The sequence below is a fragment of the Phodopus roborovskii genome, unplaced genomic scaffold, assembly GCF_943737965.1.
Source record: "Phodopus roborovskii unplaced genomic scaffold, PHOROB, whole genome shotgun sequence".
Taxonomy (NCBI): Eukaryota; Metazoa; Chordata; class Mammalia; order Rodentia; family Cricetidae; genus Phodopus; species Phodopus roborovskii.
In genome coordinates this window covers 2,623,374-2,640,321 of record NW_026125554.1, presented here as the reverse complement: position 1 = coordinate 2,640,321, position 16,948 = coordinate 2,623,374, and the positions used below count along the sequence as shown (strand labels likewise).

At 39.5% G+C, this 16,948-nt stretch overlaps 1 protein-coding gene and 1 pseudogene across 1 annotated transcript; both read left to right on the top strand.

Annotated features, from left to right (window-relative positions):
• Positions 1-7,181: 7,181 nt before the first annotated feature.
• Positions 7,182-8,120, top strand: LOC127216692 (olfactory receptor 1078). Its single transcript, XM_051177499.1, has one exon. It carries the CDS (start codon positions 7,191-7,193, stop codon positions 8,118-8,120), a length of 930 nt encoding a protein of 309 aa, XP_051033456.1. The 5' UTR covers positions 7,182-7,190.
• Positions 8,121-13,702: 5,582 nt separating this feature from the next.
• Positions 13,703-16,065, top strand: LOC127216677 (heat shock protein HSP 90-alpha-like; annotated as a pseudogene).
• The last annotated feature ends 883 nt before the right edge of the window (positions 16,066-16,948 follow it).

Below are 16,948 nucleotides of genomic sequence, written 5' to 3'. Positions count from 1 at the left end.
AGGGATACATCCTGGCTCCACTATCTGAAGTCCCTTAGACTGCTCAGTCCTTCTGGCTCAGACCCATATTCAGGGGGGCCTGAGTCAGTCCCATGCTGGCTTCCCAGCTATCAGTCTGGTGGCCAGTTAGCTCCTCCTTGTTCAGGTAAGCTTTCTCTATGTGTTTCTACCGCCTGGTCTTGTCCTCTCCATCTGCATCTGGGTTCTATGTCGACTCAGTGTTTATGTATGGGTTTTTGCTCCTGTTTCCAACAGGCATTAGTTGAGGGCTCCATGAGAGTTGTTGATCTCACTCTCAGGAAGGGCATTTAAGGTAGCCTTTCCACGGATGCTCAAATTGTTATTTGGCAGCAGTCTTGTAGTTCTCTAGACCTTTCTTTGTGTTCAATTTTATCTTCAAACCAATATTGGCTCCCTCTTTTATGTTCTCTCTCTCTCTCTCTCTCTCTCTCTCTCTCTCTCTCTCTCTCTCTCTCTCTCTCTCTCTCCCTGTCTTCTATTCCTAACCAGGCTCAATCTTCCTGGTCCCACATGTTTTCCTTTCCTCCCCCCCATTTTCTCCCACTTCTCTCTCCATTCGCTGCCCCCCCCCACTTCCCCTGAGCTCTGGGGGACTTGTCCCTTCCCAGTTCTGTGAGGGACTTTATATGAATCTCTTAGAATACACCTTGTATCCTAGTTCCTCTGCTGGTGTGAATTATAGGCTGCTGATCCTTTGATCTAGGTCTAAAATCCATATATGAGTGAGTACATACTGTGTTCCTCTTTTTGTGACTGGGTTACCTCATTCAGGATGGTTTCTTCAAGTGCCATCCACTTGCCTGTGAATTTCAAGATTCCATTATTTTTTTCTGCAGAGTAGTATTCCATTATGTAGATGTGCCACATCTTCATTAACCATTCTTCAATTGAGGGGCATCTAGGTTGCTTTCAGGTTCTTGCTATTACAAATAGTGCTGCTATGAACATAGTTGAACAGATGTCTTTGTTGCATGGATGTGAATCCTTTGGGTATATGCCTAAGAGTGGGATTGCCGGGTCCTGTGGTAAACTAATTCCCATTTTCCTGAGGAACAGGCATACTGATCTCCAAAATGGCTGTATGAGCTTGCACTCCCACCAGCAGTGGAGGAGTGTTCCCATTTCTCCACATCCTCTCCAACATAAGTCATCACTGGTGTTTCTAATTTTAGCCATTCTGGCAGGAGTAAGATGGTATCTCAAAGTTGTTTTGATTTGCATTTCCCTGATAGCTAAGGATGTAGAGCATTTTCTTAAGTGTCTTTCAGCCTTTTTGATTTCCTCTATTGAGAATTCTTTCTTCAGTTCTGTACCCCATTTTTAATAGGGTTATTTGGTGTTTTGTTAACTAGTTTCTTGAGTTCTTTGTATATTTTGGAGATCAGCCCTTTGTCGGATATAGGATTGGTGAAAATCTTTTCCCAGTCTGTGAGCTGCCATTTGGTCTTGTCCACTGTGTCCTTTGCCTTACAGAAGCTTCTGAGTTTGAAGAGGTCCCATTTATTAATTGTTGCTCTCAGTATCTGTGCCCTGGACTTATGTTCAGAAAGCTGTTTCCTATACCAATTTGTTCAAAGGTACCTCCTACTTTCTCTTCAAAGAAGTTCAATGTGGTTGGATTGATGTTGAGGTCTTTGATCCACTTGGATTTGAGTTTTGTGCATGGCAACAGACATGGGTCTATCTGCAGTCTTCTACACACCCTCATCCAATTGTGCCAGCACCATTTGTTGAAGATGCTGTCTTCGCCCCATTGTATAATTTTAGCTGTTTTGTCGAAAATCAGGTGTTCATCGGTGTGTGGGTTAATATCAGGATTTTCAATTTGATTCCGTTGGTCTACCTGTCTATTTTTATGCCAATACCAGGCTGTTTCAGAACAGTAGTAGTTTCTGTAGTAGATCTTAAAGTCAGGAATGGTGATGCCTCCTGAAGTTCTTTTATTGTATAGAGTTGTTTTGGCTATCCTGCGTCTTTTGTTTTTCCATATAAAGGGTACCACATTTTTCTTATCCATTCTTTGGTTGAGGAGCATCTAGGTTGCTTCCAGGTTCTGTCTATTACAAATAATGCTATTATGGACATAGTTGAGCAAATGTCCTTGTGGTGTGAATGTACATCCTTTGAATATGTGCCCAAAAGTGGTATTATTCCATCTTGAGGTAGATTGATTCTCAATTTTCTGAGAAACAACCATACTGATTTCCAAAGTATCTGTACAATATTTCACTCCCACCAGTAATGGAGAAATGTTCCTTTCTCCACATTCTCTTCAGCATAACCGGTCATTGGAGTTTTTGATATTGGCCATTCTAGCAGGAATAAGATGGTATCTCAGAGTTGTTTTGATTTGTATTTCTCTGATAACTAAGGATGTTGAGCATTTCCTTAAGTGTTTTTTTTTTTTTTTTTTTTTTTTTTTTTTTGCCATTTCAACCTCCTCTGTTGAGATTTCTCTTTTTAGATCTGTACTCCATTTTTATTGGATTATTTGGTCTTTTGATGTCTAGTTTCTTGATTCCTTTGTATTGTTTGGTGATTAGTCCTCTGTCAGATGTGTGGTTGATAATGATCTTTTCCTGTTCTGTAGGCTGCTGTTTTGTCTTGTTGACTGTAACCTCTGCCTTATAGAAGCTTCAGTTTCAGGAGGTCTCATTTATTTATTGTTGCTCTCAGTGTCTGTGATACTGGTGCTATATTTAGGAATGTTCTCCTGTGCCAATGAATTCAAGGCTACTTCCCAGTTTCTCTTCTATGAGGTTCAGTGTGGTTGGTTTTATGTTGAGCTATTTGATCCATTTGGACTTAAGTTTTGTGCATGGTTATAGATATGAATCTACTTGAATTCTTTTACATGTTGACATCCAGTTATGTCAGCACCATTTGTTGAAGATACTTTCTTTTTCCCATTTTATAATTTTATCTTATTTGTCAAGAATTTGGTGTTTGTAGATGTATAGATTGATATCAGGTCTTTAATTTTATTCTGTTGGTCCACCTGTCTGTTTTTGTGCCAATACCAAGCTGTTTTAATTACTATAGTTCTACAGTAGTGTTTGAAGTGATGCCTCCAGAAGTTCCATTATCGTACAGGGTTTCTTTGGCAAAGATCGTGGGATCTTTGTTTTTCCATATGAAGTTGGTTATTGTTCTTTCAAAGTCTGTGAAGAACTTTTCTGGGATTTTGATGGGGATTGCATTGACTCCATAAATTGCTTTTGGTAAGATTGCAATTTTTACTATGTTAATCCTACCTATCCAAGAACATGGGAGATCTTTCCATTTTCTGTTATCTTCTTTAATTTTTTCCTTCAAAGACTGAATGTTCTTATCTTACAGTTCTTTCACTTGTTTGGTTAGAGTTACCCCAAGATATTTTGTTGTTTGTAGCTATTGTTAAGGGCATTGTTTCTCTGATTTCCTCCTCAGCCCATTTATTATTTGTATATAGTAGGGCTACTTATTTATTTGTTTGTTTATTTTTAATCTTGTATCCTGTTACACTACTGAAAGTGTTTATCCATTGTAGTACTTCCCTATTAGAATTTTGGGGTCACTTATGTATACTATTATATCATTAGCAAATAGCCAGGAGCATCTCTCCTAATGAGCATCCATTTCAAAATGAGAAAACTAAATGACAGCTGTTGGGCTGATCATAAATGTCTGGTCAGGTTAAGTAAATGACTCCGGAATCAAGAAATGAAAGTTCCAGTATTTCATGCCACAAAGTAACACACAAATACCTATCTTGTTAAATAAAGGCTAATAATTATGTAAATGTGCCAGGGCTTTGTATCCACCACCACCATCAATGTTGCCATTATCCATGACAGCCAATCATGAAAGGCTCATCATTGTTAAGATTCAACCTGAAGCAGGGATGTAATGCTAGGAGGTCAGGCTTCTGGTCACCATGTGAGTTTATGGAGAAGGAAGAATTAAAAAGCAGATTTACTGGATTATAAAATGGCCCCCAAGGGAAAGAGAATCAGAAGGAGAATTTCTTTTTTCACAGGCCAGTGCTCCACAGGGAAATTGGGTGGTTAGGGAATGATGCAAGCGGAGGAGAGTGTTTCTAATAAGCAAATATAGGGTGCTGAAAATGCCTTCTCTGATGACCCTAAGACTGACTAGCATTGGGCTAGACTACATTTGAGGTATCTTTTGAGTTCTTAAATCTCCACAGGGGACAAATCCTTGACTCCTTGTTGTTGTCTTATGTTATGAGTTATGAGCTTCAGTCATCCAGGTAAGACCTTGACCTTCATGAGGAGATCTTCCTTCACATTCTTGGGTCAAGGTGAATCTGAGAGCTCAGTGTATACTTAAAAGAATCTGAGAACACTTATCCAAGGTCAGCTGAGAGTAAGGCCTACCTAGTCCAGAGTGGGATTGCTGTGGTTACCTGGTTTGTGGTTCATTATTTATTCAAAATATGTCATTTATTCATTATTTAATTTACTTCTTATTTAACATTACTTCATAATGTTAAAATGAGAAATGAATATTTAACTGATTAGCACCAGGTTCATGGATGACAACAAATTGATAGAAGGCTTAAAATGTTTCAAGTAAAAGAATGTAATTTTACAGATCTTTGCAATTACAGGGAATTGATAATCAGGGTATTAGTTATGGAGTAAATTTTTTTTCTGTTTAAGATGTGCCATATTCAACTGTGTTTGTATTGAGGAGAAGAATGCAGAGAAGGGAATTCTTGAAAATCTTACCTAGCAATAGAACAGTTCCTGATGCACTTTTCAGTGTGTATTACCCCTTTCTCTGGGTATCCACATGGAAATGACTTTCTATGTGAGTAATGTATGCCAATGAGCCTTAGTTCATAATTATTTCAGTACCTGTGAGACTGTGTTATTTATATTTTTAGTCATTCCCTGTATGTGGTACAAGTCTCTGGTCAAGCCTTTGTCTTGTATACTTAGAACACTTTTAATCCATTTTCAGTGCTTTCTGTCAAAGAAAGTATTAATGTGCTTTGCCTGCATTGACTAACATTTTGCCATTTGGCATTTTCATGTAGGTATTTTGCCCCATTTTATCACAACTTATCACCCTTTTCATATAAATTATAAGAATAAAAGGCTGGAGAAAGGGGGTGAGTGGTCCCAAGTGAGGGTCCCAAGGGAAGGGACCACATGGGAGAGCATAGCAGGTTCCATAGCAGGTGAGGGTGACCAAGGTAGCGAGGCAGAGGGAATAACATGCCAGGCAGATAGAGCTTAAATGAGAGGTTTATTTAGAAATGGGAGTGAGGGAGAAGGGAAGAGAAATAGAGGTACCGGGAACAGAAGAGGAGGAGAAGGGGAGAGAAAAAGAAGGGGGTAGCTGATGGCCAACCAAAAGCAGGAGAGAGAGAGAGAGGGACAGAGACAGGAAAGAGAGCGTAAGTGGGTGGGATCTGACTTTTAAAGGAGTCCTTTACACCTGCCTTCAGACTAGAATACTCATGGAACCCTGGGCTGATCAGAGTACTGCCTGAGTGCGTTCTGCCAGGTGACAGAGGCAGGGCAGAGTAATGCCTGAATCCTTACAATGTCTATATATGAAATTAGTAAAATTTAGCCATTTGCTCATTTGTCCATGTGAAGCTTACAGAATGGAAATTATGTGTACTACTATACAGTAGGGAAAAATGTCATGGTCTGTCTCCAGTCAGTGTGAGTAGGTCATGAAGAACACATCCCTAGAAACAGGCCCAGGTGCTATGGCGGGGGAAGTGGCTCTGTGGACATGCATAGTTCTCATAGCAGGAATGCCTGGACCCATATATTCCAATATAATTCTTATATACTATAGAATGATAACTAATTTAATCATACTTTGACATGTATCCACTTTGCTCAGTGGATGTCTTCCCATCAAAGTTAATAATAAACCATAAGCACATATTGTGAAAGAGAGTTACCCTCACAGTTTTTGTCCCAGCTGGGAAACCTCCATATTCCTTACCTGCCTGTGATGTCATTTGTTACCATTTTCCTTTCTCATTGACCTCACGCTGGCTCATTTATGGGCATGAACATCTGCAAGAAACACCTACTCAGGTCTTTTCTACAAGTCATTTCTCTGACAGGTGAAAATTTCTGAGACAATTTCCTGACTTTTACATCTCCTCATCCCCTTCCTTATCTCCTCATTCTCACCATCATAGTTATTGCCATTTACTTCCTCCTCCTTTTTAAAGTTATTGTCTACACATTGCACAGCATGATGGATTTTTATTACAATGAATTTGTATAACATATACTTTTTTAGTTCCTTTTAAATATTCATTTATTTATTTATTTATTTTGTGTTTGGGGAGCTACAGAGATGGCTCAGCCATTAAAGGCCAGGCTCACAACCAAAAATATTTTATGTTTGGAAATGTTCACAGAGAACAGTACAACTTGAGAGATGCTTCTTTCCTTCTACTGTGGGTTGAGCCTCACTTATCCAGCTTGCTAGATCATCTTCTCTGCCAGCAATGTCTGGGCATCTACAAAAATTATTATGTCTGGATGTTGATGATACAGGTTATTGTATGTGCCTGGGGTCATGCTTAGTATGTGCCTGGAGTCATGCCCCAACACCTCACAATCCTCCTGTATATCCACTCTTTATAAATGCTTTCCTTCATAACATTGTCACCATCTTTTATGTCATGTTATTACTTATTTCAAAAGCATTTTACTAAGGTACAACTACTTTTTACAAAGATCACAGATATTTATTTCATATAATCTTGTTAGTTTGTCTATACACAATGTGTTTATGCATAAAAGTAATATACAGCTAATTTCCTTGTTTGGATGTTTTCTTTGTGTGTCATTAATGTTGGAAACATCTGTTGCTCAGCAGCCTCTGTTCACTGTGGAGATGACACCTGGAACAGGAGTGGTAGTCAATACATATTATGCAAACTTAAGAAATAATTGCTCATGAAATCTGTGGCATGTATAACCTCTTAGGCAAATGCCTCACTGTAACAGTTCCTGATCAGTTGCAGCACTAGATAGAGATGACCTGTGGGGTAGCAGACCCATGGATAAAATTTTAAAAATTTGTTTGCTTTAGAATACAAATTATATTGTTTATTCCTTCCAGCAACGTCAATTTTCACTAATGTTCCTCATGTTATCTTTTGTCATAGTCACCCAAAGCACATGGAGCCACGGAACAATACACGCTTTTTAGAATTTGTCCTATTGGGATTTTCACAGGACTCAGACCTGCAGCCTGTTATATATGGCCTTTTCCTCTCCATGTACTTGTTCACTGTAGCTGGGAACTTGCTAATTATTCTGGCCATCATCTCAGATGCCAACCTGCACACACCCATGTATTTCTTTCTCTCTAACCTGTCATTTGTGGACATTTGTTTTACCTCCACTACTGTCCCAAAGATGCTCGTGAATATTCAGACCAAGAGAAAAACCATTCGTTATGCCGATTGCATCACCCAGATGTACTTTTTTCTTATCTTTGTGGAATTGGACAACTTCCTCCTGGCTGTAATGGCCTATGACCGCTATGTGGCCATCTGCCATCCCCTGCATTACACTAGCATCATGAACCACAGACTTTGTGGATTTCTCGTTCTGGTATCTTGGATTGTGAGTGTCCTGCATGCCTTGTTACAAAGTATGATGATATTGCAGCTGTCCTTCTGCACAGATTTGGAAATCCCACACTTCTTCTGTGAATTGAATCAGGTGGCCCAGCTCACCTGTTCTGACATCTTTCTTAATGATGTAGTCATGTATTTTGCTCTTGTGCTATTGGCTACTGTTCCTCTATCTGGCATCCTTTACTCTTACTCCAAGATAGTGTCCTCCATACGTGCAATCTCCACGGCTCAGGGGAAGTACAAAGCATTTTCCACCTGTGCATCTCATCTCTCTGTTGTCTCCTTATTTTACTGCACAGGCCTAGGAGTGTACCTCAGTTCTGCAGTAAGCCACAGCTCAAAAGCAAGTGCAACAGCCTCTGTGATGTATACAGTGGTCACCCCCATGCTGAATCCCTTCATCTATAGTCTGAGGAATAAAGATGTAAAAAGAGCCCTGAAGAGGCTCTTAGCGGGGAAACTATGAATGGTGTCTTTACCCTATACTTGCAGATATCTTTACCTTTATTTCAGCCATTAAAGCTTAAAAGCCAGAAAGTTGGATTCTGAGATTACATGGTAGAAACAGAATGTGTTTTACTTATTTTCTGGAGCTTGCATTAGCTGAGTCCAGGCTCAGCACTCCATAAGAAACATTAACATTTCTACTAATTCTCACATCCAATATTTGCTCCATCTGTTGTCACAGCTTCCCAATTATTCCAAACACCAGGTGAGAAATAATGTGGAAATATGTTTACCTCATCTGAAACTTGCATTTTTTAACCCAAAGGAGGTAATTTTATTTATTTTAAATAAATCTTTTTCATTTATTTTACATATTGACCAGTTTCCCCTCCCTCTTTTCCTCCCATTTCTGCCTCTCATTAACCCTCTCCCCATCTACTCCTCCTCCATCTTTATTCAGAAAGGGGCAGTACTCCCACAGGTGTGAACAAAGCATGGAGCATTAAGTTGAGGCAGGACTATGCTCCTCCTCCTGCATCAAGGCTGGTCAAAGTAATCCAGCATGGGAATCACTTTGGACAGGTCCTGACCTCACTGCTAGAAGCCCCACAAGCAGACCAAGCTACACAACTGTCACACACATGCAGAGGGCTTAGGTTGGTCCCATGCAGGCTCACTAAAGGTTGGTTCAGAGTCCGGGAGCTCCCACAAGCTCAGGTCAACTCTCTCTGTGAATTGCCTGGTCATGACCTTGACCCTCCTGACTGGTTCAAACCCCCCTCCCTTTCTTAAGCAGCACACCCAGAGTCCACCCAGTGCTTGGCTGTGGATCTCTGTGACTACTTCCATCAGTTATTAGATCAAAGCTCTCTGATGACAATTCGGTTAGGAACCAGTCTGATTACAGTAGGTGGCCAGTTCAGGCACCCTCTGCATTATTGCTAGTTTTAGTTGGGTTTATCCTTGTGGATTCCTGGGAGTTTCACTGCACCAGGTTTCTACCTAACCTAGAAATGTTCCACCCATTACTCTCTCCTTCTGTCCTGCCCCATTCAATATCCCATGCCAAACTCACCCAACCTGATTTCCTCATGTTCCCAACTACCCATCATCCCACCCCCACCCCCAGCCACACACGCAGGAGATCTCTTCTATTTTCCCTTCCCAGGGAAATCCATGAATCCCTTTGTAACCTCTCTAGGGCTGTGAATTGTAAATTGGTTATCCTATACATTATTCCTAATATCCATTTATGAGTGAGTACATACAATGTTTGTCATTCTGGATCTGGGTTATCTCAGTCAGAATGATGTTTTCTAATTCCATCCATTTCCCTGAGAATTTCATGAGGTCATTGGTTTTTACTCCATTGTGTAGATATACCACATTTTCCTTATCTTTGAGTGACATCTAGATTGTGAAAATTGCATTTTAAGATATATACCAAATACAGAAAAATATTCATGAGTTTTACTGTATATTTAATAATAAAAACCACACCTAGCAATTAATGAAATTTATATGCTTCTTGTAAAAGAAAGTCTGAGGGCATGGCTCTCTTTTCTATGTCAAACTTTGTGTGTAACTAAATTGGTTCTTCTTTTATAATATGGACTTCAATATAACAGTGTGCTTTATATTTGAAGATTGTAGCCATTAACAGTTCATTCATTTCATTTTTTTATTGACTTAGTGTTTACTTATATTTGTGAGCTATAATGTGATTTTTTGATACATGTATATAACAAGTAGTGGTTAAATCAAGAAATCAAGACAATTAGCATATCCATCACTTTAAACATCAATTAAATTTTGGCATGGTATATTTGAAAGTCCTTTCTTCCCACAACTTTGATATAAAACATGCATAATTGTTCTTTTCTTTTTTATATTTATTATTTTTTCTTATTTTACTTATAGATCTCAGTTCCCTCTCCCTCCGTCCCATGCACCTCGACCGCCCCCATCCCATTCCCCACCCACTCCACAAGGAGGGTGATGCCCTCCAGGATGGATCATCAAAATCTGTCAAGTAATTTGGAATGGGGTCTATGCCCTCCCTTCTGTCTCTAGGCTAAGGAAGTATTCCTCCATGGAGATTGTGTTCCCAAAATCCTTTCGTGCACCAGGGATACACCTGGTTCCACTGTCAGAGGTCCCTTAGACTGCTCATGCCTTCTAAGTGAGACCCACATTCAGGTGGTCTGAATCAGTCCAATGCTTGTTTCTCAGCTATCAGTCTGGGGATTCATGAGCTCCCCCTTATTCAGGTCAGCTGTCTCTGTGGGTTGCTGTAGCCTGGTATTGACCCCTTTTCTTATCACTCCTCCCTCTCTGCAACTGGATTCCAGGAGTTCCACTCAGTATTTAGCTGTGGGTATCTACTTCAGCTTCCATCAGCTACTAGATGAGGACTCTGTGATGGCATATAAGTCAGTTATTGATCTAATCATCAGGGAAGGGCATTTAAGGTAGTCTCTGTTATGAACTGCAAGAAACTAAAGAATTCTGAGAATGAGAGAAAGAGTCTTCCCCAGGGAAGAACACATCATTTGGTAATACAATGCTAAATGGTGAGCCCTGAGAAAGTAAATTTAAGTAATATTATGTAAATCGAGGTTTTATTTATGTATTTAATACACACACACATATATATATATATATTTTACATATATATATATATATATTCACATAACAATTAATGAGGAAAGAGGTCATGATTTGAAAGAACAAAGAGAGGTATATAGAAGTGTTTGGAGTGATTAAGGGGGAAACTAATTTTATTATAATCTCAAAAATAAGTAAATTACATTAGGACAACTAAGAAAAATTGGGGAAGTGTAGGGAGAAAACAGATGAAGACTATGGAAAAAGGAAGCTCCTACAGTAGGTGAAAATCAACATCAATTTCCTTCTCTCACTTTGACTACATGTCTCATCTCAGATAGTTCTTTGTGATTTACTTTTCTTTTCTACTAAACCAGTTCAGTTTTTCTGTTTTTATTATTGGTTTTACATTGTTCTCTTGGATATATGAGTTAGTTTTTATATTACCTAAAAACAGCTGTGTAATGTGGGGTAATCAGTTTTCCTACCCAATGATTTTCTGTGAAAATAGATAAAATTACACTTTTATCTATCTCTGTTAAAATAATAAAATTCTGGGCTGTCAAATTGAAGCTTTTGTGTGAACATAACTGTGCTTTTTTTTTTTTTAAATTGTGTAATCTTAGAGAATGACTTACTGGTCTTTACCTATTATGGACATGAGAAAGTAAGGTGTTGAACATATGTCCAGAATCATAAGAACAATTAGGGAAGGAAAGAGTAAGCTTATCTTGAAGGAAATCACAGTTTAGTATAAGGACAAGAATACAAATGAGTCAGCCAAGATGGGTATGGGGTACACAGCTTTAATCCGTGTATTCAGGAGGAAAAGGGAGGCAAATGTCTGAGAAGGCAAGTTTCTAGCTACCCAGAGACACACAATGAGACCCTGTTTCAAAAAAGAAATGTTTCACACAGTTCTATCTATCCTTTCAGGACCTAGAGGAATCAGCTTCTGTCTTTGTGAGTTGTCTCAAGGTATCCATTGATTAGCGAAGATGGTGTTGTTGTAAAGGTAAACTAATGGGCTATTAGAATGAACCAAGTCAGTTGTCCAAGGCAGCTGGGAAAACAAAGACATACAGATTATAGGGATCTGCCGGGCTATGGTGGCACACACCTTTAATCCCAGCACTCAGGAGGCAGAGGCAGGTGGATCTTTGTGAGTTCGAGTCCAGCCTGGGCTACAGGGTGAGTGCCAGGATAGGCTCCAAAGCTACACAGAGAAAGAGAAACCCTGTCTCAAAACAAAACAAAACAAACAAAAAACAAAACAAAACCAAAATTCTGTGACTTTGTGTATTTACAGAAAAATTAATATCAGAATGAATGTTCATGGTAAAAATTTAGATAACAATGGTAGGAACTTGAACAATGCTTAACATTTTGTTTTTTAGTGTTATACAGAGAGGCTAGTTACCTATCTGTCTCATTGTTATATAGTTCAGGCTGGCTTTGTTGTGATCTTCCTTCATCAGCTTATTGAATGTTGGAATTCTAGGTCAGTATTACTATGCAGTTCTCTTTGTTTGATACGTTTTTAATTTAAATTTGAAACAAGCTTTGTTTACATGTCAATCCCAGTTCCAGTACCCTCCTGTCCTCCCCTGATCTCCCCACTCCCCCATCCCATCCCTTCTGCTCTCCAAGGAAGATGAGACATTCCATGGGGAGTCTCCAAAGTCTGTCATATCATTAGGACCAGGGCCTAGGCCCTCCCTCATGTGTCTAGACTGAGGGGATATCCTTCTATGTGGAATGGGCTCCCAAAGTCCATTCATTCGCTATGCAGTTCTTATATTAATGATAGCAAGCCACAAATCAGCACATTACTTTTGTTTTGTCTGTTTACCACTTTGTGTTATGATTAGCTATTACAAAATGGTGTTCGACAAACTGTAGAAATTCTTTAGACTGGGGATGGAGAAATGACATTGTTTAAAGAAGGGTACTGCTGTTTCAGAGGACCTGCGTATGGTTCCTAGTACCCACGCTGAGCTGCACACAATCTCAGGTAACTGTAGCACCAAAGTAACGGAGCTGTGTCCCTATAGACACCTGCACTCACATGCACAAACATCCTGACAAATGCACAGATAAATATTTTCCTTTCTAAGTGAAAATTATTTAGGCTTCACACACATGCATGTGATATGATTGTCATAGTCTTTGTACTGTCCAACCTCATGATGTGTTGTTACCATTTTCCTCTAGTCAGAAATGTGTGTGGGTGAGGCAGATAATCTAAGTCTGTCACTGTGGTTATCTTGTTTGTATGAACACATCTACAGGTATCAGATTTACAGGACAATCATGGTGATACTGAAATGGACAAAATTAATAAAAGTCTAAAAAACTTAGACTCCAAAGCCCATATAGGAAAAAGAAAAATTTCAAGCCTCTCTATGTTCCCAAAAGGCAGCCCAACAGATGAGGTTAAACAAAGGTCTACATGACTTGAGGCCTGACACCAGATAATATACCCTCCAAAGGAATGTTGATTCCTTTGTTCCAAAGAAGACCGGATAGCCATCAGTTTCCAGTTGTAAAAATCCCTGGCCCAGAAGATAATTAACAAACTTATTTTTCCTTAATTGTATCCTGCCTAAAACATACAGTTATTGTTTCATTCTGTGTAACTATGGAAGCTTTATAATTTCAAAACTTTCAGTCTTTTGAACTTTCCCTTTTTTTTTCTTTAATTTATTATTTTACATGTCAATCCCAGTTCCATCTCCCTCCCTCTGTCCCTCCCTCACTTTTACCCTCTCTGTCCTCTCACATGCACCCTAACCACCCTCCTCTCCCATCCCAATTCCATGTGTAGGGGAATGTCATCCAGTTGGGGTCATGTAGATCTGTCAGGTCATGTGAAGTAGGGACTAGGGCTTCTCTCCTGTCTCTAGGTTAAGGCAGTTATCCCTCCATGGGGGATGTGTTCACAAGGTCCCTTTAAAAACCCCACTTAGGAGTTGCTTCAGTGTCGTTGTGTGGCGAGTCACGTCCCGTGCATGGTCACTCAGCGAAGATGCCTGAGGAAACCCAGACCCAAGACCAACCAATGGAGGAGGAAGAGGTCGAGACCTTTGCCTTTCAGGCAGAAATTGCCCAGTTGATGTCCTTGATCATCAACACTTTCTATTCAAACAAAGAGATATTTCTGAGGGAGCTCATTTCAAATTCATCAGATGCTCTGGACAAGAACAGGTATGAGAGTCTGACAGACCCCAGTAAGCTAGACTCTGGAAAGGAGCTGCACATTAATCTTATTCCCAACAAACAAGATCGAACCCTTACCATTGTCGATACTGGAATTGGAATGACCAAGGCTGACTTGATCAATAACCTTGGTACCATTGCCAAGTCTGGCACCAAGGCCTTCATGGAGGCTCTGCAGACTGGTGCAGATATCTCTATGATTGGCCAGTTTGGTGTTGGCTTTTACTCTGCATATTTGGTTGCTGAGAAAGTAACTGTGATCACCAAACACAATGACGATGAGCAGTATGCCTGGGAGTCCTCAGCCGGGGGCTCGTTCACAGTGAGGACCAACATGGGTGAACCAATGGGTCGTGGAACAAAGGTTATCTTACACCTGAAAGAAGACCAAACGGAGTATTTGGAGGAAAGGAGAATAAAGGAGATTGTGAAGAAACATTCTCAGTTTATCAGCTATCCCATTACTCTCTTTGTGGAGAAGGAACACAATAAGGAAGTCAGTGATGATGAAGAAGATAAAGAGGAAGAGAAGGAAAAGGAAGAAAAGGAGTCCGATGACAAGACAGAAATAGAAGATGTCAGTTCTGATGAGGAAGAAGAAGAAAAGAAGGATGGTGACAAGAAGAAGAAGAAGAAGAAGAAGAAGAAGAAGAAGAAGAAGAAGAAGAAGAAGAAGAAGAAGAAGATAAAGGAAAAATACATTGACCAAGAAGAACTCAACAAAACAAAGCCTATTTGGACCAGAAATCCTGATGATATCACTAATGAAGAATATGGAAGTTCTACAAGAGCTTAACCAACGATTTGGAAGAACATTTGGCAGTAAAGCAATTTTTCTGTTGAAGGACAATTGGAATTCCCAGCCCTTTGTCCCAAGGGGGGGTGGGAATCAAGTTGTATGTGCGCAGAGTTTTCATTATGGATAATTGTGAGGAGTTAATCCCTGAGTATCTGAATTTCATTAGAGGAGTGGTGGATCTTCCATTAAATATCTCCCATGAAATGTTGCAGAAAAGCAAAATTTTGAAAGTTATCAGAAAGAATTTGGTCAAGAAATGCTTAGAACTATTTACTGAACTGGCTGAAGACAAAGAGAACTACAAAAAGTTTTATGAGCAGTTCCCAAAAAATATAAAGCTTGGAATTCATGAAGACACCCAGAATCGGAAGAAGCTTTCGGAGCTGTTGCGATACTACATATCTGCCTCTGGAGATGAGATAGTTTCTCTCAAGGACTACTGCACCAGGATGAAGGAAAACCAGCAGCATGTCTACTTCATCACAGGTGAGACCAAGGACCAAGTTGCTAACTCCGCCTTTGTCTCAGAAAGCATGGCTTAGAAGTGATCTATATGATTGAGCCCATTGATGAGTACAGTGTGCAACAGCTGAAGGAGTTTGAAGGCAAGACCTTGATGTCTGTTACCAAAGAAGGACTGGAACTTTGAGAAGATGAAGAGGAGAAAAAGGAACAGGGAGAGAAGACAAAATTTGAAAACCTCTGCAAAATTATGAAAGATATCTTGGAGAAAAAAGTTGAGAAGTTGATTGTATCAAACCGATTGGTGATATCCCCATGCTGTATTGTCACAAGCACTTATGGGTGGACAGCAAACATGGAGAGAATCATGAAAGCTCAAGCCCTCAGAGACAACTCAACAATGGATTACATGGCAGCAAAGAAACACCTGGAGATAAACCCTCACCACTCCATCATTGAAACCCTAAGGCAAAAGGCAGAGGCTGACAAGAATGACAAGTCTGTGAAGGATCTGGTGATCTTGCTGTATGAAACTGCACTCCTGTCTTCTGGTTTCAGTCTGGAAGATCCCCAGACACATGCTAACAGGATCTACAGGATGATCAAGATTGGTCTAGGTATTGATGAAGATGATCCTACTGTAGATGATACCAGTGCTGCTGTTTCTGAAGAAATGCCACCACTGGAAGGAGATGACAACACATTACGCATGGAAGAAGTAGACTAAGCTTCACCCAGAGCTATATGTTTGATGCTTACTTTCATTCCTTCTGATAATATATTTTCAAGGATTTTCATTTAGTTTTGTTAACATTTAAAACATCTGTGTGGCATGAAAACTAATGGGAAGATAAAATTTCTACTTGTGATACTGTGATACTTATAGGTTTGGTTCAACAGATTGGTAGAACATTTGTTGTAAGACATTACCTATTAACTTTGTGGTCTGAAGTGTTTAGCTGTTGAGCTGGATTCCTTAGTAGACCAAATAATTTGTCACTTGGAAGAATTTAAGATAGTTTCATGTTTAAAAAAGAAAAAAAAAATCAAGATGGATAAAGTTTCATCTTAAAATTTTTCATTCCTTGTAGTTAATTCTGCATGTACTAGTCTTAGAAGTAAATACATAAGCTAAAACAACTGAGGAATTTCCCATGTGGCTTGTTTTCAGAGTACTAAGAACAAAACCCTGAGCTTCCCTAGGTCTTTTAACTCAGCAAGGTTTGTGAATGGAAATATAGTGCCCAATCACATTCTGCTTTAAAAAGTAAATACAGATGAGATAAAACATGTAAAAAAAAACTCACTTAGCTATAAGTTTTATTCTGCTTGCTCCCTAGCAGGTAGGAGCCATGCTGCAGTGTGACAATAAGACACGTTTGTTCTTGCATTCAGTGAGTTGCCTCCTTGGTGGTGGATTTTTGGGGTTCTGAGAACTGGGAATAACAATGCCACACTAAGTGAATCATAATTGGAGGAGGGGTTGTTAAGTAGCATAATGATTCAGATAAAATTATTTGAATAGCAGTTAGCATTTTGATTTTTTTTTTTCCCTGTCTGAGAAAATGCATGCATCTCATGAAATTGGAAGACCAAACTTTAATCATGGACTTTCTGGAGGTAGAGCTGTAGCTTCCCCTTTTTGGGTTCTGTGTCCACATACCTGGTTATGAGCCCCTGTGATCTGTCCCAATTATCCTGGCTATCAGTGTAGATTTCCTCTCATACTTCTACCAATCTGTTGCTGGCATTTTTAACCT

Bases quoted from the DNA above. Each gene is read 5' to 3' on its own strand.
- LOC127216692 (XM_051177499.1), top strand. From the start codon at position 7,191: ATGGAGCCACGGAACAATACACGCTTTTTAGAATTTGTCCTATTGGGA.